Source organism: Triticum dicoccoides, chromosome 2A (genome assembly GCF_002162155.2).
Source record: "Triticum dicoccoides isolate Atlit2015 ecotype Zavitan chromosome 2A, WEW_v2.0, whole genome shotgun sequence".
NCBI lineage: Eukaryota > Viridiplantae > Streptophyta > Magnoliopsida > Poales > Poaceae > Triticum > Triticum dicoccoides.
Genome location: NC_041382.1, coordinates 693,976,707 through 694,000,775, shown reverse-complemented (window position 1 = coordinate 694,000,775; position 24,069 = coordinate 693,976,707). Strand labels below are relative to the sequence as shown.

The 24,069-nt window shown below is 47.0% G+C and overlaps 1 protein-coding gene across 1 annotated transcript; it reads right to left on the bottom strand.

Annotated features, from left to right (window-relative positions):
* Positions 1-19,935: 19,935 nt before the first annotated feature.
* On the bottom strand, positions 19,936-21,134 carry LOC119351919 (ubiquinol oxidase 1b, mitochondrial-like). Its single transcript, XM_037618692.1, has one exon. It carries the CDS (start codon positions 21,132-21,134, stop codon positions 20,145-20,147), a length of 990 nt encoding a protein of 329 aa, XP_037474589.1. The 3' UTR covers positions 19,936-20,144.
* Positions 21,135-24,069: the final 2,935 nt, after the last annotated feature.

Below are 24,069 nucleotides of genomic sequence, written 5' to 3'. Positions count from 1 at the left end.
ACGGACGGCACCTCCGCGTTCAACACACGTACGGAGCGGATGACGTCTCCCGCGCCTTGATCCAGGAGGTGGGAGAGGTTGAGGAAGATGGCTCCAGCAGCAGCACGACGACGTGGTGGTGGTGGAGAGGCAGTACTCCGGTAGGGCTTCGCCAAGCTCTACGGAGGAGGAGGTGTTGGAGTGGGAGAGGGAGGCGCCAGGGGCATGGGTGCGGCTGCCCTCCCTCCCCCCCTCTATATATAGGGTCCCCGGGGGGGCGGCCCTAGGAGATGGGATCTCCTAGGGGGGGCGGCGGCCAAGGGGGTGGAGTGCCCCCGAAGGCAAGTGGAGGCGCCCCCTCCCCTAGGGTTCCCAACCCTAGGCGCAGGGGGGGCCCAAGGGGGGGCGCACCAGCCCACTAAGGGCTGGTTCCCCTCCCACTTCAGCCCATGGGGCCCTCCGGGATAGGTGGCCCCACCCGGTGGACCCCCGGGACCCTTCCGGTGGTCCCGGTACAATACCGGTGACCCCCGAAACTTTCCCAATGGCCGAAACTCGACTTCCCATATATAATTCTTTACCTCTGGACCATTCCGGAACTCCTCGTGACATCCGGGATCTCATCCGGGACTCCGAACAACTTTCGGGTTACTGCATACTCATATCTCTACAACCCTAGCGTCACCGAACCTTAAGTGTGTAGACCCTACGGGTTCGGGAGACACGTAGACATGACCGAGATGGCTCTCCGGCCAATAACCAACACACGGGATCTGGATACCCATGTTGGCTCCCACATGCTCCTCGATGATCTCATCGGATGAACCACGATGTCGAGGATTCAAGCAACCCCGTATACAATTCCCTTTGTCAATCGGTATTTTACTTGCCCGAGATTCGATCGCTGGTATCCCAATACCTCGTTCAATCTCGTTACCGGCAAGTCACTTTACTCGTACCGTAATGCATGATCCCGTGACCAAACACTTTGTCACTTTGAGCTCATTATGATGATGCATTACCGAGTGGGCCCAGAGATACCTCTCCGTCATACGGAGTGACAAATCCCAGTCTCGATCCGTGTCAACCCAACAGACACTTTCGGAGATACCCGTAGTATACCTTTATAGTCACCTAGTTACGTTGTGACTTTGGTACACCCAAAGCACTCCTACGGTATCCGGGAGTTACACGATCTCATGGCCTAAGGAAAAGATACTTGACATTGGAAAAGCTCTAGCTAACGAACTATACGATCTTGTGCTATGCTTAGGATTGGGTCTTGTCCATCACATCATTCTCCTAATGATGTGATCTCGTTATCAATGACATCCAATGTCCATAGTCAGGAAACCGTGACTATCTGTTGATCAACGAGCTAGTCAACTAGAGGCTTACTAGGGACATGTTGGTGTCTATGTATTCACACATGTATTACGATTTCCGGATAACACAATTATAGCATGAATAAAAGACAATTATCATGAACAAGGAAATATAACAATAATCCTTTTATTATTGCCTCTAGGGCATATTTCCAACATGGAGGGGGCTAGGGTTACACAGAGTCGGTTACAAAGGAGAGTCCCATCCGGACACGAGACGAAGTCTTCAATCTTGTATCTCCATAATCCAACAGTCCGGCCAAAGGATATAGTCCGGCTGTTCGGATACCCCCTAATCCAGGACTCCCTCAGCCACTATGGTGACAACCTCTTCGACACACTGGTGGCCCTGCGACTGCCCGCCGTTGTGCTGGAGAATGTCCACCTCGAGGTTGTGCTCGCCGTGCAGCACCTGGCGCAGCAAGACACCATCGACATAATCACCCACGTCTATGCGCAAATCGTCCACAAGGACTACTACATGCAAGAGGAGGACGATAGGATGCTGGCCTTCTTGGACCGCAGGGCAACCTTGGACGACACCGTTCAAAAGCACGTTGAGCTCACCGCCAACGCCACTGCTCCTCACACGTCGGTTGGTGACCCGGTGCACTAGGGCATGAGGATGTCGTTGATGGATCCGTATGTATTTTTATCTTTCCATCAAATCCATGTGGTAGTATATGATACTACAGTAATTATCTTACCTTTCGCATCAACTTCATAATTTTCGTACGTACTCCATGCATGAACTGCGCCAGAACCAAACTTCTCATTACTCTAGGCAAAATCGTTATTTTCTAGCTATCGGTTGCGCCATGGAGCAGAACCAAATTTTACAAGTTACGAGTTCAAAAGGAAAAGCCTGCCGTGTTCGCATCGCACCCCCACACGGTTGGTCTAGCACGCCGCTCAAGCAGGAATGCATGTGGTGTTGCATTTTCACTTACAAGTGGGACCGCAGTTGAGCAAACCGACTATCGGCAAACCCCCACCCCGCCCACCGCGCGATGGCTGAGAAAACAGGAGGGAGAAGAGATGGTTGTAGCATGGACTCCAAGAAAATTGGTGTCGGATGGGACTTGTGTGGGTGGCATATGCCGTACTGCTAGACGTGAATGCTAGTTATGGCCCATGCCACCCCACTATATCGAGCCTATATCGAGGTACGTAGAACAAATTTCCTGCAATCCGTGCTCAACCCTCCTCTATCTCTCTTCTCAGCCAGCCAGCGGACGCGCGGAGCCCATCATCTGTTTGCTCACATGCGGCCCCACATGTCAGTGAAAACGCAAGAGGACCCACTGAACCTGCACATCTTTCACCTCGACGTGCTGGTGATGAAAAACAAATCCAATAAAGATCTTCGGTGGCCGCTTTTGGAGTTACTCAAGAGTAGTAAGATTCTATTTACAGTTTAACCCAAGATGCACATCTCGTGGCTTCAACTACCACTCTATTTTCTTTCATGACACGACCTGGATGCTGGATGTCCCACATGTCGGCAAAAGGAGGAAGAACCCGACCAAATCTTCGGTTGTGCTCTCGGATTAGACTAGTTGTGCTAACATAAAAAATTTATTGTGTACTCCCTCCATTCCAAAATACTTGACTTCCATTTGTCCAAAAATGGATGTACCTATATACTAAAACATGTCTAGATACACATATATTTTGACAAATAGAAGGCATGTATTGTGCAACGGAGGGAGTAGAATGGATGCAAGTTTTTGTATTGGGAAGAAGAGTACATCCATATATTGATAGAGCGCAATTTAGTAGATGTTCTATCACTTTTGGCTAGCACAGAGGCTAGAGATGAGATTAGTGCACTTGTTGATACTGCTACTAGAATAGAGGCTAGACATGAGACTAGATGCGAGGAAGCAACGTCTAGTTCTTTACACTCGAAGAAGAAAGAAGCACGCAAGATCAAGCCTCCGCAGATCAACAATGAATGCATCAAGAAGGCACTAATCCAACTTACAGGAGTAGTAAAATGTATTCTTGTGGTTCTTGTTTTCTTTGGTCTTGCTTTTCTAGTCAAAATTATCATTGGAGTTCGTGCAAAACGGGGGTCCGTTTGGGGTCGTGCGTTGGAGTTGGCCTTACAAGTGGGACCGCAGTTAAGGAAACCGACTATCGGCAAACCCCCACCTCGCCCACCGTGCGATGGCTAAAGTTAGAGAAACGACGAGGTTGAAGAGATTGCTCTAGCACGGACTCCAAGAAATAATATGGTGTCAGATGGATGTCGTGGTGGTGGCGTGTGCCGTACTCCTAGACGTGAATGCTTGTTCTGGCCCATGCCACCCTACTACTCCTACTACTTACTCCTACTATATAGTACTAGTATCGAGGATTCGAGGTGCTGGTTACGTACAGCGAACACATTAACATATGGCTACAGTAAAAGGGATCCCACAGTAAAAACACCCGCCTGACGCGCGAAGCATGTGAAGCTAGTACAAATAGTGTACTACTATTGTTGATTGGCCTCATCCGATAACCTGTTGCAATGCACGTACAATTATGTATTCGGAAAATATTTTTTTGCCTCGTCGCACCACTCACTCAGAGAAGCGACTCGAAAGCCATTCATAAATTTAGTAAGTTTATCACAGGCATATCATTTTATTACATACAACAGGTCATCAACCCACATCAACAACGAGGATACATTATAAATACTAAAGTTTTCACCACACAACAAATAACAAGCAATGAAATGAACTTCAACTCAACCATTCCTCGGCGTTGGAAACGCTTGCTTTGAACCACAAGTGATTCTCTGGGACGGGCCATCCATTGTCGATCTGGAGACCAACGTAGGACTGATCATCCAGGCTGAAGCAGCCTACTATATCAGTACCAGGGTAGGGAACCACCCAAATGTCTGAGGTATAGACACAGTTTCTTCTCATAAATGGTACTAGTAACATTGTGTCAACCGCAGTTGGATCGCCTTTCACCATCATCGGATAGTTTTGTCCAAGGAAGAGCGAGTTTTCTCCAAGACTATCAGTTCTATACCAGGGAGAAGGAGTTGGCGCTAGCACACTAGTATCCATCCCGAATACCATGCAACGGGTGTTGGAATAGGTCCGGAGAGTGTGACCATGGGAGACACCTGCTTCCTTAGCAGTAACATCATCAGTGGGCTGTATACACACAAGAAGAGGTGATCCATCATAATTAGTTGCCAGGCGCCACAGAGTATATGGGCGCTGCTCGTCCTCATGCTCGTGATCATCACCATCGTCATCTCCCCCTTGTTTATAAAAAATTTCAAGTATAGGTGGTGGGATGTTCACAAGACCTTGGAAACACAAGAAGAAGGTTAATTAGTAAAGGGAAACTTGCTAACCTGCATGCATGTGGATGAAACAATTATAATTACGATGGAAGACAAACGTACCGAAACTACGAGGATACCATGCAAAACAGTGCCACGAGTGGTGGCAGCAAACACAAGGCCCTCGTATTGAATTGCATCACAGTACTCATCCGTGTACAGAAACTGATTTTTGAGCAATATCCATCGAGTCAAACCACTAAGGACGACAACAAGCTTGTCGAAGATAGCAACAACTTCATAGTTGTTGTAATTCCAAGAGCGGTTGGGAACTCGACAAATTGCTATCTTCCGTAGAAGACAGTCACCATGATCGTATTTGAACGTGCATACAATACCGGTGTGCTCACCCTCTGGGCAGTCTGCTGAGATTTTTGGAAGTGGAACCCGGTCACGAGTGTACACATTCACAAGTTCCCACTCGCAGTTGGACCCAATGTAAACAACCCAATCTCCATTTGCGCCCGCCCAAGCCTTGCCCTCAAGTGATGGCATCTTAACATCATATGTATCATTATCAAGCGGCTTCAACTTGCACAGGGCGAGGCCTCCGTCGTGCCGGTGCCAGTCATCAGGGTCACGGCGAAGAAGATAGGGGAGATCAAACCGCTCCTTGACTCTTGGGTTCCTTGTAATGATGTTATTAGTTGAGTCGAGAATGGGCTTGAACGAACCTGCCATGCTAGCCGAGGTGATGACGTCGCACCGATCAATGAGTTCCTCCACCACGTCATCTTTCAGATTGGGGCAAGAATAACGGGGTCGTTTTCGGCCTGTTCCCTCCATGGAAAAGACGATCGAACAATGGCAGAAGAAAGGGTGAAGGGCTGAAGGAAAATGGAGGAGGGAGAGGAAGAGCGTGCGACAGTAGTTCCAAATCGAGAGGGAAAGGCGAAGAGTCGGTGGACGGTTGCGAGTTTGCCACGGTTCACGAAGAGGCGCCCCGACCTACACGTCCATTCGGAAATACTCCTACTACTCGCCGTCGTCTCACTGATATGTTGGAACGGGACCACATGTCACGAAACATGGTGTGTAATTTCTCGTGCCAAATGCGATCTGGCCGCGTTGGCCCGAGGTGCCGCATTAGTTATCGACCTTTATTTTTTTAATGGCGTGCCGATCAGTTTTGAAGCACGACTAACTGGTACTGTACGCAGAGAAAATATAAACTACTCTACCACTACTCCACCTCCAGTACTAGTAGTATAAAAAAGATATACAGGCCGGAGCTTCAGCGCTTTCTTGCTAAGGGCTGCCCACTTGCTTCTCACACTACCACCCTCTCTCCAGATCTAAAAAAGACGGCCCCTCTCTCCCTCCTCACCGGTGGTCACAGATCCGCCGGGGAAGAAAAGGACGTGCAGCGTTGACGCACTCGTTGTCGGCGAGCGAGGTCACGCACTGACGACAAGGCCGTCCTCTCAGACCTAGCGCCCACGCAGGATGGCCTTCGTCCCCAAGCTCGCTGTCGTAGTGTGTGCGGAGGACGACGACCACGAGCGAAGCCACTTCCCGCCGACCCTCAGGTATGCTACCTCTTTTCGAACCATAACCTTGTTCTATTTCCCCATCTGCCACGTCATTGCATGTGGATCTTTTTCCACTCCACCATCTTCCCATTTTGCTATCCTCTGCTCTGCTGGCCATGCAGACGAAAACCATAATTTGCACTGTTAAAGGAAACCCTACTTCATGCAGACTAATCCATGTCTGGGTTGAATAAGGAAAGGAAGGGAGATTGTACTGTCCAAGAGAGTAGGCATGGAACCCGCATCTAGGTTGAAAAGGGGAAAATCAGTAGCTAAGGAACGAGTCTCGTGTCTCTTGGTTGAAGAAGGGTAGAAAGGCATGACAACGCAATAGAGAATGACCAAGTCAATCGGTTTGTTGTCCTCGCATAGGAAAAAGGGGGCTAAAGAGAATAAAAATGGGATGTAATCCACATATGCTGCCTGGATATTTGTTGCTCTGGGCAACCATACCTCCCTCACCACTCTGCGTCCGTAGAGGTACATTGTACTGGTGCGCCCACTGTCCGAATGGGCCTCCCATGCTCTTATTGCCACTTTTTTTGCTGTTAGTATAACGCCAGCAGTCAAGTCAAGCAATGCTACTGCTAAAGTGATGCCACATTTAACTAATGCCGCTCTCAGTCTAATGCCACCGATAAATTGAAGCAATGCCATTAAATGTCACTGGATTATTTCAGGGTTAGCTGTTGATTGTGGATGTATTAAAGATTTTTCAGCTAAGGCATTCTAATGATGTTGCACAACCAGTATACCAACGATGAAACTTGTTACTACCTTCAGATTTTTGCATTGTTAATGCTTATAGATCACATACCTCACTTTCATGAGATAAGTTAATTTTTTTTGTACAGTGTCACCAAAATGCCAAGGCGCTGATGTCATTTTATTTTGGTTAAACTGCACAGACAATTATGAAGACAAGAGGAAAGGTCAAGAGTGGGCACCTCCTCCTCTGGCTGTTCTCTTGATTCGTTCGATCAAGTTTTTATGTTTGATCAATTATCAAGATTGGGATAGCAATTTTTAAGGTCCCCCCGAGTTTGAAATGATATTTACCTTGGAGGTACATGGTTTGCAATTTTTTATACTGTCATTAGTTAATAATGCTAGTTACCTTCAGACTTTTGTATTTGGTTTAATGCTCATGCACAACTAGTATACCAATGCTAAAACTTGTTACCTTTACATTTTGTATTGTTAATTCTTATAGAAACCTTCCAGTGCTAGAGTTTATTGAAATCTGTTCAGTGTAGTTCGGCCAGGGCTCTCCTGATAAAGAGAGAGACTTTAGTGACTTCAGAATATCGCCGAAGGGCGAGTGCTGAAAGATGTCCGCGGCGGTGAACTCCATAATAGGCGCCCAATCGGATTCGATAGGCAGGGGCGCGGAGGGCTCGGAGTTTGGAGAGGAGTCCGGCCCCTTGGAGCCATGAGCCTTGCGGAGTGCGGGGCTGACGTTCGGCTCAATCGCCGTTGCGATCGCAGCTCCCGAGGCGGCGTCCAACCACCCGTCCTCGATCGGCGAAGTTGGCTCCGAATTAAGGGTCGGAGCCGACGCAAGTGCGGCCTCCAGGGCACTGTTCGACGGCAGAGCTAGATCATGCCCATCGTGACAGTGCAGCGCGCTCGGCTGTGGCTCGAATCCGCCGAAGATCAAGTCCCCGCGGACGTCAGCCATGTAGTTTAAACTTCCAAACCTGACCTGATGGCCAGGGGCGTAGCTTTCGATCTGCTCCAGATAGCCAAGCGAATTGGCCCGCAGTGTGAAGCCGCCGAAGACGAAGATCTCTTCTGGGAGAAAAGTCTCACCCTGGACTGCATCGCTATTGATGATTGGAGGAGCCATCGGGCCTAAAAGTGACGACACAGAGGAACTCTCAATGAAAGCACCAATGTCGGTGTCAAAACCGGCGGATCTCGGGTAGGGGGTCCCGAACTGTGCGTCTAGGCGGATGGTAACATGAGACAAGGGACACGATGTTTTACCCAGGTTCAGGCCCTCTTGATGGAGGTAAAACCCTACGTCATGCTTGATTAATATTGATGATATGGGTAGTACAAGAGTAGATCTACCACGAGATCAAGGAGGCTAAACCCTAGAAGCTAGCCTATGGTATGATTATTGTGTTTTCCTACGGACTAAAACCCTCCGGTTTATATAGACACCGGAGAGGGTTAGGGTTACACAGAGTCGGTTACAATGGTAGGAGATCTACATATCCGTATCGCCAAGCTTGCCTTCCACGCCAAGGAAAGTCCCTTCCGGACACAGGACGAAGTCTTCAATCTTGCATCTTCATAGTCCAGCAGTCCGGCTGAAGGTATAGTCCGGCCATCTGGACACCCCCTAATCCAGGACTCCCTCAAAGATCTTTATCGGTCAAACCGCATAACAACATACGTTGTTCCCTTTGTCATCGGTATGTTACTTGCCCGAGGTTCGATCGTCGCTATCATCATACCTAGTTCAATCTCGTTACTGGCAAGTCTGTTTACTCGTTCCGTAGTGCATCATCCCGTAACTAACTCATTAGTCACATTGCTTGCAAGGCTTATAGTGATGTGCATTACCAAGAGGGCCTAGAGATACCTATCCGATACTCGGAGTAACAAATCCTAATCTCGATCTATGCCAACCCAACAAACACCTTCGGAGACACCTGTAGAGCATCTTTATAATCACCCAGTTACGTTGTGACGTTTGATAGCACACAAGGTGTTACTCCGGTATTCGGGAGTTGCATAATCTCATAGTCAGACGAACATGTATAAGTCATGATGAAAGCAATAGCAATAAAACTAAACGATCATTATGCTAAGCTAACGGATGGGTCTTGTCCATCACATCATTCTTTAATAATGTGATCTGGTTCATCAAATGACAATACATGTCTATGGTCAGGAAACATAACCATCTTTGATTAACGAGCTAGTCTAGTAGAGGCATAACAGGGACACTCTGTTTGTCTATGTATTCACACATGTACTAAGAGCATCTCCAGCCGCGTCCCCAACAAGGCCCCTCAGGCGACTTTTCGGCCGCTGGCGCCAAAAAATCGGCCCAGTCGCGGCCCCAAGGGCCCAATTTTCGCCGGCGCGGGCGGACCCAACCCGAACCCGGCGTGCTGGGGGCGCTCGGGGGCGCCGGGCGAATCGTTTTTGGCGCGAAAGAGCCGCGGGCCCTCCTCGCCAGCGACTCGTCTCGCTTCTTGCCGCTTCATCATCCTCATCGCCTCGTTTCCCGCGGCGAATCAATGCCAAAGCTGCCGCGCGCTGGCGCGCCGGTCAGCCTCCGCCATTGATGCCTCACGGGCGGCGCAGTGAAGGCGTGACCACGCACGTCCCCGCGCATGCCACGCGTAGACGTGGCGGCCACGCATGCTCGCGGCGCCTCCGCCTATATAAGATGACCCCAGCGCGCCGGTGGCACGCACACAGTCTCCACCGCCAACGCGCGCTCTCAACCGCCGACGCGCCCTCTCTCCCCTTCCCCCTCTCCCCTCGTCATCCCCTCGCCGTCGCAATGGACAAACGATTCCCAAGCGACGGCGAACGGCTTCGGCCGCCGCCATCTTCATGAGGACGAAGCTCGGCTCCTCTTCGAGGCCGAGTACTCGGTCCCGCCGGACATGCGGGTGCCCGGGGCGTGGACAATCAGCGCCGGCGGGGTCCCGGTGCCACCACCGCCCATCGGGGCGGCGCGGCGTGCGGAGATCGCGCGTATCCGCGCCTCCCTACCGCGGGCGGCGAGGGAGGGGCTGCGCTACGTCCCCGACAGCCCGCTCTGGGAGCCGTATTTTCGCCGCCGTCAAGCTGAGCAGCTCGAGGCTACCAACGGCGTCGTGCCCTCCGGCAGGCTCAACTCCAAGGGGCGGCGCCGATGGTGGGGCGTGACCGGCCGCACGCTGGAGCCCGTCCTCGAGTACATCAAGGGCGGCAACACGCCGAGGCTGGAGTACCCCGAGCCCCATCCTTCTCTCACTGTCGTGGGAGCTCGTGGACGCCGAGGCGCATGGATCCCCCCCCCGGGGCGTCCTCCTCCTCGTCCGGTCGGTCGACCGGCTCTCCCTGCCTCCGCCCCGTCAAGCCGGAGCTCCAGGACACGCCTGTCAGCCGGAGCACCTGCAGCTCCGGTGTCCGCATCGCCGACTCCACCCCCCCTCTGGCCGCCTCGTCCTCGTCGCGCCGAAACCGGAGCCCAGCCTCCCCCGGAGTACGAGGAGCTAGCCCGGCGTGGCTTCTCCGATGAGTACGCCCTATGGTGGGCGCGCGACGACTACCTCCGCGACGAGATGGTCCGGCAGCCGGGCCCTGGAGGAGATCGCCGCCCGCAAGCATGGGCACGAGGACGAGCACGGCGCCGTCATCCTCGACAGCGACTATGAGGACGCCGCCGGACCATCCAACCCGCCGTGCCAACCGGGGGAGGGTTGCAGTAGGGACTGCGGCCCCGGCGGAGGCGACGACGACGACGGCGGCGGCGGCGGCGGCTGCGACTACACACGGTTCTACAGCCTCCTCGGCATGTAGAACGGCGACGAGCGGCGAGGCGAGGGAGACGGCGGGCCTAGTTGTGTTTTTTTCTTTTTTGTAAAATATTTTAAATATGTATGAACTCTCGCCGTGTTTGGTTGAATTTGGTATGAACTCGCCAAAATATGTATGAATTTGCGCCATGTTTGTGCTGCACTGGGCGCCACGACTGGGTGGCATCACGCCCCCAGCGCGCGTTTTGCGCCAGTGCGCCCCCAGGGGGCGATTTTTAGCGCCTCCTGGGGGGCCAACGGCTGGAGATGCTCTAATTTTCGGTTAATACAATTCTAGCATGAATAATGAACATTTTTATCATATGATATAAGGAAATATAAATAACAACTTCATTATTGCCTCTACGGCATATTACTTCAGTCTCCCACTTGTACTAGAGTCAATAATCTAGTTCACATCGCCATGTGATTTAACACTAATAGTTCACATCTTTATGTGATTAATACCCATAGTTCACATCGCCATGTGGTCAACACTCAAAAAGGTTTACTAGAGTCAATAATCTAGTTCACATCGCTATGTGATTAACACCCAAGAGTAATAAGGTATGATCATGTTTTGCCTGTGAGGGGAATTTTAGTCTACGAGTATGCAACATTCAGATCCGTATGTATTTTGCAAATTTCTATGTCTACAATACTCTACACCGAGCTACTCTAGCTAATTGCTCCCACTTTCAATATGTATCTAGATCGAGACTTAGATTCATCCAGATTGGTGTCAAAGCTTGCATCAACGTAATTCTTTACGACTAACGCTTTGTCACCTCCATAACTGAGAAACATTTCCTTATTTCGCTAAGGATAATTTTGACCGTTGTCCAGTGATCCACTCCTGGATCACTATTGTACCCTCTTGCCAAACTCATGGTGAGGTACACAATAGATCCGGTGCACAGCATAGCATACTTTATAGAACCTATGACTGAGGCATGGGGAATGACTTTTCATTCTTTTTCTATTTTCTGCCGTGGTCGGGTTTTCAGAATTTACTCAACTTCACACCTTGCAACACAGGCAAGAACTCCTTCTTTGACTGTTCCATTTTGAACTTCTTCAAAAACTTGTCAAGGTATGTACTCATTGAAAAAAATTATCAAGCGTCTTGATCTATCTTTATAGATCTTGATGCTCAATATGTAAGCAGCTTCACCGAGGTCTTTCTTTGAAAAACTCCTTTCAAACACTCCTTTATGCTTTCCAAAAAATTCTACATTATTTCCGATCAACAATATGTCATTCACATATACTTATTAGAAATGTTGTAGTGCTCCCACTCACTTTCTTGTAAATACAGGCTTCACCGCAAGTCTGTATTAAACTATATGCTTTGATCAACTCATCAAAGCGTATATTCCAACTCCGAGATGCTTGCACCAGTCCATAGATGGATCGCTGGAGCTTGCACACTTTGTTAGCACCTTTAGGACTGACAAAACCTTCTTGTTGTATCATATACAACTCTTCTTTAAGAAATCCATTAAGTAATGTGGTTTTGACATCCATTTGTCAGATTTCATAAAATGTGGCAATTGCTAACATGATTCAGACAGACTTTAAGCATCGATACGAGTGAGAAAATCTCATCGTAGTCAACATCTTGAACTTGTCAAAAAAAAACTTTTCGACAAGCCGAGCTTTGTAGATAGTAACACTACTATCAATGTTCGTCTTCCTCTTGAAGATCCATTTATTATCAATGACTTGCCGATCATCGGGCAAGTCCGCCAAAGTCCATACTTTGTTCTCATACATGGGTTCTATCTCAGATTTCATGGCCTCAAGTCATCTGTTGGAATCTGGGCTCATCATCGCTTCCTCATAGTTCGTAGGTTCATCATGGTCTTGTAACATGACTTCCAGAACAGGATTGTCGTACCACTCTGGTGCAGACCCTACTCTGGTTGACCTACGAGGTTCGGTATTAACTTGATCTGAAGTTTCATGATCATCATCATTAGCTTCCTCACTAATTAGTGTAGGCATCATCGGAACTGATTTCTGTGATAAACTACTTTCCAACTTGAGAGAAGGTACAATTACCTCATCAAGTTCTGCTTTCCTCCCACTCACTTTTTTCGAGAGAAACTCCTTCTCTAGAAAGGATCCATTCTTAGCAATGAATATCTTGCCTTCGGATCTGTGATGGTGTACCCAATAGTCTCCTTTGGGTATCCTATGAAGACACATTTCTCCAATTTGGGTTCGAACTTATCAGGTTGAAGCTTTTTCACATAAGCATCGCAGCCCCAAACTTTAAGAAACGACATCTTAGGTTTCTTGCTAAACCACAGTTCATATGGTGTCGTCTCAACGGATTTAGATGGTGCCCTATTTAACGTGAATGCAGTTGTCTCTAATGCATAAGCCCAAAACGATTGTGATAAATCGGTAAGAGACATCATAGATCGCACCATATCTAATAAAGTAAGGTTATGACATTCGGACACACCATTACATTGTGGTTCCAGGTGGCGTGAGTTGCGAAACTATTCCACATTGTCTCAAATGAAGGCCAAACTCGTAACTCAAATATTCACCTCCACGATCAGATCGTAGAAACTTTATTTTCTTGTTATGATGATTTTCCACTTCACTCTGAAATTCTTTGAACTTTTCAAATGTTTCAGACTTATGTTTCATCAAGTAGATATACCCATATCTGCTCAAATCATCTGTGAAGGTCAGAAAATAACGATACCTGCTGCTAGCATCAACACTCATTGGACCACATACATCAGTATGTATTATTTTCAATAAGTCCGTTGCTCGCTCCATTGTTCCGGAGAACAGTGTCTTAGTCATCTTGCCCATGAGGCATGGTTCGCAAACATCAAGTGATTCCAAAAGCCCATCAGTATGGAGTTTCTTCATGCGCTTTACACCAATATGACCTAAACGGCAGTGCCACAAATATGTTGCACTATCATTATCAACTTTGCATCTTTTGGCATCAATATTATAAATATGTGTATCACTACGATCGAGATTCAATAAACCATTCACCTCAGGTGTATGACTACAGAAGGTTTTATTCATGTAAACAGAATAACAATTATTCTTTGACTTAAATGAATAACCGTATTGCAATAAACATGGTCTAATCATATTATGCTCAACGCAAACACCAAATAACATTTATTTTAGGTTCAACACTAATCCCGAAGGTAAAGGGAGTGTGCGATGGTGATCTTATCAACCTTGGAATCACTTCCAACACACATCGTCAACTTGCCCTCAACTAGTCTTTGTTCATTTTGTAACTCCTGTTTTGAGTTACTAGTCATAGCAACTGAACCAGTATCAAATACCCAGGGGCTACTATGAACACTAGTAAAGTACACATCAATAACATGTATATCATATATACTTTTTTTCACTTTGCCATCCTTCTTATCCACCAAGTATTTGGGGCAGTTCCGCTTCCAGTGACCATTTCCTTCACAGTAGAAGCACTCAGTTTCAGGCTTGGGTCTAGCTTTGAGCCTCTTCATGGGATTGGCAACTTGCTTGCCATTCTTCTTGAAGTTCCCTTTCTTTCCCTTGCCCTTTTAATTGAAACTAGTAGTCTTGTCAACCATCAACATTTGATGCTTTTCTTGATTTCTACCTTCGTCGAATTCAGCATCACTAAGAGCTCGGGAATCGTTTTAGTCATCCCTTGCATATTATAGTTCATCACGAAGTTCTAGTAACTTGGTGATAGTGACTAGAGAACTCTGTCAATCACTATTTTATCTGGAAGATTAACTCCCACTTGATTCAAGAGATTGTAGTACTCTGACAATCTGAGCACATGCTCACTGGTTGAGCTATTCTCCTCCATCTTGTTGGCAAAGTACTTGTCAGATGTCTCATACCTCTCGACTCGGGCATGAGTCTGAAATACCAATTTCAGCTCTTGGAACATCTTATATGCTCCGTGGTGTTCAAAACGTTTTTGAAGTCACAGTACTAAGCCGTAAAGCATGGTGCACTAAATTATCAATTAGTTATCATACCGAGCTTGCCAAACGTTCATAACGTCTGCATTTGCTCCTGCAATAGGTCCGTCACCTAGCGGTGCATCAAGGACATAATTCTTTTGTGCAGCAACGAGGATAATCCTCAGGTCAAGGACCTAGTCCACATCATTGCTACTATCATCTTTCAACACAGTTTTTCTCTAGGAACATATTAAAAATAAACGGGGAGCTACATCACGAGCTATTGATCTACAACATAGTTATGCAAATACTATCAGGACTAAGTTCATGATAAATTAAAGTTCAGTTAATCATATTACTTAAGAACTCCCACTTAGATAGACATCCTTCTAGTAATCTAAATGATCACGTGATCCATATCAACTAAACTATGTCCGGTCATCACGTGAGATGGAGAAGTTTACAATGGTGAACATCACTATGTTGATCATATCTACTATATGATTCACGCTCGACCTTTCGGTCTTAGTGTTCCAAGGCCATATCTGCATATGCTAGGCTCGTCAAGTTTAACCCGATTATTCTGCGTGTGCAAAACTGGCTTGCACCCGTTGTATGTGAACGTAGAGCTTATCACACCCGACCATCACGTGGTGTCTCAGCACAAAGAACTGTCGCAACGGTGCATACTCAGGGAGAACACTTATACCTTGAAATTTAGTGAGAGATCATCTTATAATGCTACCGCCGTACTAAGCAAAATAAGATGCATAAAGGATAAACATCACATGCAATCAATATAAGTGATATGATATGGCCATCATCATCTTGTGCCTTTGATCATCTCCAAAGCACGATCAGCATCGTCATCGGCTTGACACCTTGATCTCCATCAAAGCATTATTGTCGTCTCGCCAACTATTGCTTCTACGACTATCGCTATCGCTTAGTGATAAAGTAAAGCAATTACATGGCAATTGCATTTCATACAATAAAGCAACAACCATATGGCTCCTGCCAGTTGCCGATAACTGTTAAAAAACATGATCATCTCATACAACAGTTTATGTATCATCACGTCTTACCATATCACATCACAGCAAGTCCTGCAAAAACAAGTTAGACGTCCTCTACTTTGTTGTTGCAAGTTTTACATGGCTGCTATGGGCTTCTAGCAAGAACCGTTCTTACCTACGCATCAAAACCACAACGATTTTTCGTCAAGTGTGCTGTTTTAACCTTCAACAAGGACCGGGCGTAGTCAAACTTGATTCAACTAAAGTTGGAGAAACAGACACCCACTAGCCACCTGTGTGCGAAGCACATCGGTAGAACCAGTATCATGAACGCGGTCATGTAATGTCGGTCTGGGCCGCTTCATCCAACAATACCGCCGAACCAAAGTATGACATGCTGGTAAGCAGTATGACTATTATCGCCCACAACTCTTTGTGTTCTACTCGTGCATATAACATCTACGCATAGACCTGGCTCAGATGCCACTGCTGGGGAACTTAGTATTTCAAATTTTTTGCCTACGATCACGCAAGATCTATCTAGGAGAAGCATAGCAACGAGCGGGGAGAGTGTGTCCACGTACCCTCGTAGACCGAAAGCGGAAGCGTTTAGTAACGCGGTTGATGTAGTCAAACGTCTTCGCGATCCAACCGATCAAGTACCGAACGCACTATACCTCCGCGATCTGCACACGTTCAGCTTGGTGATGTCCCTCGTACTCTTGATCCAGCTGAGGCCGAGGGAGAGTTTCGTTAGCACGACGGAGTGGTGACTGTGATGATGAAGTTACCGACGCAGAGCTTCGCCTAAGCACTACGACAATATGGCCGAGGTGGAAAACTGTGGAGGGGGGCACCGCACACGGCTAAAGATCAACTTGTGTGTCTTTGGGGTGCCCCTGCCCCCGTATATAAAGGAGGGGAGGAGGAGGCCGGCCAACAAGGGGCGCACCAGGGAGAGGGGAGTCCTACTAGGATTCAACCCCACCCTTTTTTCCTTCTACTTGAGGGGGAAAAGGGGAAGGAGAGGGAGTAGGAGAAGAAAAGGGGGTGGCACCCCCCTCCCAAGTCCAATTAGGCCTCCTCCCTTGTGGGCTGGTTAGCCTCCCTCCTATGGCCCATAAGGCCCATATCTTTCCCCTGGGGGTTCCGGTAACCTCCGGTACTCCCGGAAAATGCCCGAATCACTCGGAACCATTCCGATGTCCGAATGCAACCTTCCAATATATGAATCTTTACCTCTCGACCATTTCGAGACTCCTCGTCATGACCGTGATGTCATCCGGGACTCCGAACAAACTTCGGTACATCAAATCACATAACTCATAATACAAATCGTCATCGAACGTTAAGCGTGCGGACCCTACGGGTTCGAGAACTATGTAGACATGACCGAGACACATCTCTGGTCAATAACCAATAGCGGAACCTGGATGCTCATATTGGCTCCTACATATTCTACGAAGATCTTTATCGGTCAAACCGCATAACAACACACGTTGTTCCCTTTGTCATCGGTATGTTACTTGCCCGAGATTCGATCGTCGGTATCATCATTCCTAGTTCAATCTCGTTACCGGCAAGTCTCTTTACTCGTTCCGTAATGCATCATCCCATAACTAACTCATTAGTCACATTGCTTGCAAGGCTTATAGTGATGTGCATTACCGAGAGGGCCCAGAGATACCTCTCCGATACTCGGAGTGACAAATCCTAATCTCGATCTATGCCAACCCAACAAACACCTTCAGAGACACCTTTGGAGCATCTTTATAATCACCCAGTTACGTTGTGACGTTTGATAGCACACAAGGTGTTCCTCCGGTATTCGAGAGTTGCATAATCTCAGTCAAAGGAACATGTATAAGTCATGATGAAAGCAATAGCAATAAAACTAAATGATCATTATGCTAAGCTAACGGATGAGTATTGTCCATCACATCATTCTCTAATGATGTGATCCCGTTCATCAAATGACAACACATGTCTATGGTCAGAAAACTTAACCATCTTTGATTAACTAGCTAGTCTAGTAGAGGCATACTAGGGACACTTTGTTTGTCTATGTATTCACACTTGTACTAAGTTTCCGGTTAATATAATTCTAGCATGAATAATAAACATTTATCATGATATAAGGAAATATAAATAAGAAGTTTATTATTGCCTCTAAGGCATATTTCCTTCAGTACAGGGGTGAGAGAGTGTGCCCTCCGCATCGACACGTTAGCAAGTTTGAGTCCCAAGATGTATATTTTTTTCTATTTTTATCTACTCCATCGCCCCATACTAGAAGATGTTGTCACAAGGAGTACTAACTACAGACATAAGTTCACAATAATGTGCAAACATGTTTAACCTAGAGGGGCTACCATCATGTAAGCCTCATAATTCTTTATCAAGGGATTTCGATACCTATTTTTATAAGCTAGAATTTTTTATTTAATTTTTGTTTGAAATATTTCAAGTGATAGTTGTGCAGTATTTTTTGATAGCCAGCATATCCACAAATTCCGTCTTAAGGTAAAGAAAATATCATATCGATAACCAAAACCATGCTTATGATCACTACCCGCTACTAATGGATCTTGTCGTTGATCTCCACTCTGCCAGCCGCTTCTAATTTGAGTCCTATTGGCCAAACGTGCCATGCTTCAAGGATGTGGTACCTGGCGTATGGATATCCTACACGCAAATTAAAAATCTATTTAAGAGGGTGCCTGCTAAAAAGAGGGTTGCGGCCGGACGATTGAAAAGCTAGATTGAAAATTTCATAGGTAATACCAAGATCTAGATTTGGATTGCCACTGAGTTGATCTTGCGCTTGTTGCTATGGAGTCCGGGCCTCTTTCTGCGCATGAGAGGGCTCTACACAAATTGCTCAACAAGAAATTGTTAGGTCCAGCGCCAACTCAAGATGACCTCGGTGCACCATTAATCCAGGTTGCTCTCTCCGAAGGAAGGGGCGCGAACAAACGGTTCTTTCACCTACATGCCAATAACATGAAGTGCAAGAATTTTGTCGGCAAGCTCAAGATGGATGGATCCATATATGTTGATCATGAGGATATGGCAAGGGTGGTGGATAAATACTTTCACAACTTCGAATCAGTTCTCATGATTTGTCAAGCCTTCGGTTTAGCACTTCCTATTATATTTATAGAAAATCGTTGAACCACGAAGAGTAGGGGTTTGTAGAAAGCAACAAATTTTCCTCAGTGAAGAACCAATGTTGTCAATCCTTGGGGTGCTCAAGTTACGAGTTAATTATCAATACTTGCATAGAATTAAGAACTTCTTGGCCCCAACTTGTCTAATGAGGTTATCAATCTCCGCAGCTTTGATCGTTACAAAGATAAGCGTATCACATGATCTATAAAACAAAAAATAAAAACGGTAAGAATAACAACACAAGTGATCGAGGTCATGATTATGAGGAATAACGGACCGGGATCCATAACTTCACTAGTGGCATCTCTGGAAAAAAAACATAGCATCTATGTGGTGAACAAATTACAGTTGTGTATCGATTAATTGCATTTTTATGATTGATAATATACGTCATGATTTCATATAGTCATTACGTCCCTATATCTCTAGACTGTTATCCAACTACATCTACAGCTAACACTCCGCTCGAGAATGCTATCCAGCATGCATCTCTAGGAGTATTAAGTAAAAATAGAATATTGCATTAAACAGAGAGTAACGTAATGTTGACAATATATTCTCTTTACCTCTAACTCATCACCGAGGCAACTAGGCAGCTATCTTTTAATGACAATATATTCTCTTACCTCCAACTCATCACCGAGACAACTAGGCAGCTATCGTTTCATCCTTAATTAGTGGAAATGACATAATAGAAGATTTTTCTCTCTTTCTGTCAGTGAGATAGATAACTGTCAAGGTTAAACCCAACTAACATACACACATCTCTCTTGGAGATCATTCATCTAAACATGGTCAGTGCAAATAGTAATAGATCAGAGAGCATATATGGCGTTAGTTTTATCAACAAGCTGTCAATATGTAAATCCATTTAGATTTTATGATTTAAGAGCTTTAACGATGAGATGTTTTGGTGGGTGGCATTTTGCCTAGGAAAGCATGCATATTGAATATCCGTTAAAAATATGTTATTCACAAGTAATAGTATCACTTTGTACCCAAATGTCACATGTTTTTTTTCAAGAAAAGTAATCAAATCATATTTACAAGAATTACCAGCTTACAAAACATATCTTTGGGTACAAAGTGACACAAAACTCATAGACATAAACATACTGCGCGCGCAACAATCCATCTTCTCAAACTAACGGGACAAACGTCGGCGACAGTGGTAGTAGATGACAGCGGTGGACTGAGCAGGCATCGATCTATGGTCGTCCATTGAACTGATCAGTGGTAGCCGAGTGGCGCAGGCGTCTGATTCAGCGTCATTCCCTGGTAATGGATGTCCGATGCGTAGTGGTTGGCGTCACGGTGATGCGCCTCGTCGGCGCGCACGGCGGTGACGACGTCCTTGAGCCTGGCGTCGGCGGGGAGGCGCCAGTAATCTATGGCGATGGCCGGCGCGGGCGTGTTCTCGATCAAGCCGGCCTCGAGGTCCTTGAGGTATTTGGTGTAGGAGTGGACGGCCTCCTCCTCGAGGTAGCCAACGAAGCGGTGCGCGAACTTGGGGGAGACGAGGTAGCCGACGAAGTAGGCGTTGAAGAAGACGCCCTGAGTGGCGAGCACGAGCGCGCGCTCCCACCACAGCGGCTGCGTCACCTCCATGAAGGTCATGAGGTGCATGCGCTCGTTCTCGGCCTCCTCCATGAGCGCGCGGATCCAGCCGCTGCTGTGCTCGAAGCGGCGGAGCGAGCGCAGGTGCAGCAGCACGCCGCCCACCATGGGCGGCACCGCCGCCACCATCTCCAGCAGCAGCGCGTGGCTGGCGTGCCGGCGCTGGAAGAAGAGGTCGCTGCCCGCGCGCAGCGTCCGCACGATGAGGTACGCCACCTTGTCCGCCACCGCCCTGGGCTCGTGGTGCTTGGCCATGTCGATGGACGTGTCCGGGCGGTAGGTGTCCCACGGCCTGAAGGAGAACCACGTCCACTCCGTGCCGTCGTCCTTCACGAGCTTCCGCGGCTCGATGCCCCAGTAGCTCACCACGGCCTTCTTGTTGTGCTCCGGCGTTGTTGCGCCCTGGGGCTTTTCGGTGGCTTCTTCTTGTTTGGCATGCGGGGCGGCGGCCTCGGTGCTGGCCATCCGCGCGGGGAAGATCCTCGCGGCGGCGGGCATGATGCCCCTCGCGCTCGCAGCGAGCCCGGACGCCGGGTCGGCGGCGGTGAAGAGGCGGGGACCCAGGTGGCGCAGCAGCGTGGCTCCGGCCATCCGAGAGCTCATGGTGGTGGCTATTGGACAAGTAATAAACCGATCGAAAAGTTTGAGGGTATAATATTTTATGGTGATCGGATCGAATGGCAAGTCTTGGTGGCTGGGGCGAACCAAACTCTGGTTGAAATGGTTCGGTGGACAGTGGTATCCACAACCCATCAAGGTTTAAATCATGGTGCTTGCATTTATTCTGGATTTATTTCAGGAATTCTGGCAATACGCTTTCAGTGGGAGGAGACGTTCCCGTCGACTACGAGGCGCCTACGATGACTTCGTAAAATCTCAACATGATATGCCAGCTCAGTCTCTCGGAGGTACTCATAGGGATAGAGTGTACGTGTGTGCGTTTATAAGGGTGAGTGTATACGCGTTTATATGAGCGCTTGCGTCTGTACTGTGTAAAAAAAAGGTCCCGGTGGCTGGGATGTGATTTCTGTTGGTGTTGATCTGGCAAACTGATTGATGGCAGGAAACGTCTTGCTGGAGATGGTTTTATAGATGGGCCACGCGTCGGGAGTGTCTCGGCCGGCACGGCACGGTGCTTCCCGGAAATGTCACTAGACAACATGTGCGCACTCTCCCTGGATAGAGAAGAAGAAACAAAAAACATGTGCGCACTCGCCCAACAGCTAACTGTCATGGATGATCCAATTCTTTTGTGGTTCAGTTCAAAATAAAAATATTCCTTTATGTTGTTACACATACTATACTCCTTAATTTTTTGCATGAGGGGCTGCTAACAGAGTAAACAGAAGTAGAAAATATGGTAATACACTTAATTTCTGTTACCACTTCATGCGCCTCACCTCCGTCCCGCAGCTCCGTGTAACCCGCTAATCATCATGGTAAAACCGAATGCAAGAAAAAGTAATGGAATTAACATGGTTACTGCTAGTCACGCACAACACTCTGCTCCGCAAAGTAGGCTTTATTATATTCCTCGTAAAATAGCTATTCCCTCCTTTTCTAAATATTTGTCTTTCTAAAGATTTTAAATGGACTACAATATACGGATGTACATAGACATATTTTAGAGTTTAGATTCACTTATTTTGCTCCGTACGTAGCCACTTGTTGAAATCTCTAGAAAGACAAGTATTTAGGAACGGAGGGAGTAGAATAGTAATCCCTCGCATTCTTCTAATCGTAGTAACTATCATTGTAAAATATAAACCAGGCATAACCCCTTTCATTACTGCGACATAATGGAAATACAGTAGTCCAAAGAAAGGAAGAAAAGGGGAAAGCGAGTTCAAGCATCGCCGGGAAACCCACTGTGAGCACTCGCCATCGAGATTACCCACCGTGGGACGAAAACCCGACGACACCATATCTCAGTTACTAAGTTTCAGGGCCTACAGCCCCCACCAAGCACCAAACCGCTCACAGCTGAGCAACAAAAGACCAGACCCACGCAGGGGAAGAATTTAACAAAACACAGCTAGTCCAGATCATCTCAACAACGCAGGATCCACCGCGCGTAGGGTATGTCTCAGCGCGCCGCTCCCTCTTGACTTGCCGCGCAGATTCTCATCGTCATCGATGCGTTCTCCTTCAGCATCTTTGCCCCGTCCCTCATGGTCGCCGCATCTTCTTGCTTCAGCAGCCCTGCCCAGTAACACATTAAAGCACAAGCAGAAAAGATGCATTCAAACGGGTTTTTAAGCGGCTTGAATTCGAAAGTAGCTCTGTTGCGACAAGACCAAATCGCCCAACACACAGCCGCAATCACTGCTGTGTAAAACTCTTCTCCACCAGGGAAAAAGGTAAAGCACCACACATAAGCTTGTCAAATACTGTCGGGGCACAAAGAAGTGCCGAACATGCATGCCACTGTTCTCCAGGTCACCCTAACAACAGGACAGGTAAAAAACAAGTGTTGTGTTGTCTCCCGCCCCCCATAGAAGGAGCATTTAGGATTCCCTTTCCAACCTCGATGTTTCATCACATCTCTATCAAGACAACATTGTAAAATAACTGCCATAAATTTTTTTGAAATTTCAATGGGATTCTGACATTCCATATTCATCTGTAATCACACCCAGCAATGTTTTTCTCCAGGAGAGAATACACAGACTTAGTGGTGTATGAAGTCCTCCCTCCTAGACCCCATTTAATAACATCACTGTCCTCTGAAACAGAAGCTTCCCTGGCCATGTTACCCACAATTATCCACTGTTCACTAAGTTTAGTGCTCAACCTGCTTCTAAAGAAAGAGGAGGGGTCAACATTTAAGCATTTATCAATTGTGCACTCAGGGTAATTGCATATAGAGAATAAACGAGGGAATTGTTCGGCCAGAGGGATATTGTCCCTAATGGGGTCAATCCATAACCTGGTAATATCACCTGATTGGATCACCACCTGCCTTCCTGCCATATAAAGATACTTCACCTTCATAATGGCTTTCCGGCACGGTGAGTCATTGTTTTTCATTTTGACATCAGCCATCGTGGCCCTGCAGAAGCATTTAGCTTTAACAATATCCTGCCATAAGCCTGATTTAGTTTCCAACTTCCATCACCACTTAGTAAGCATACTTAAGTTCTGCTTATTGAAGTCCTTAACACGCAAGCCCTCTTTGCTCTTAGATCTACATATTCTAGACCACTTGACAAGATAGTAGCGTTTCTTATTCTTAGTCACGTGCCAGAAGAATCTCCTTCTTCACTTGTCAATCCTTTCAAGAATGGTTTTGGATAGGAGGAACATAGACATATAATAAAAAAGCAATGCTAGAAATATTAGCATTCAGCAGCGTGAGACGACCTCCTGAAGAGGCATTGCCCCCCAATCCAGAATCACATCTATTAATATATCTAGCCTCCAGAAAATCCTAGTCAGCTACTCGCAAGGAGGAAAATGTCACTGGAACCCCAAGATATTTCATGGGAAAGTGTCCAATTTCCAATTTGATAATAAAAAATATCAGCATATGTTCTAA

What these genes read in the sequence shown, in the direction of transcription:
- LOC119351919 (XM_037618692.1), bottom strand. Translation starts at nt 21,134, where the DNA reads ATGAGCTCTCGGATGGCCGGAGCCACGCTGCTGCGCCACCTGGGTCCC.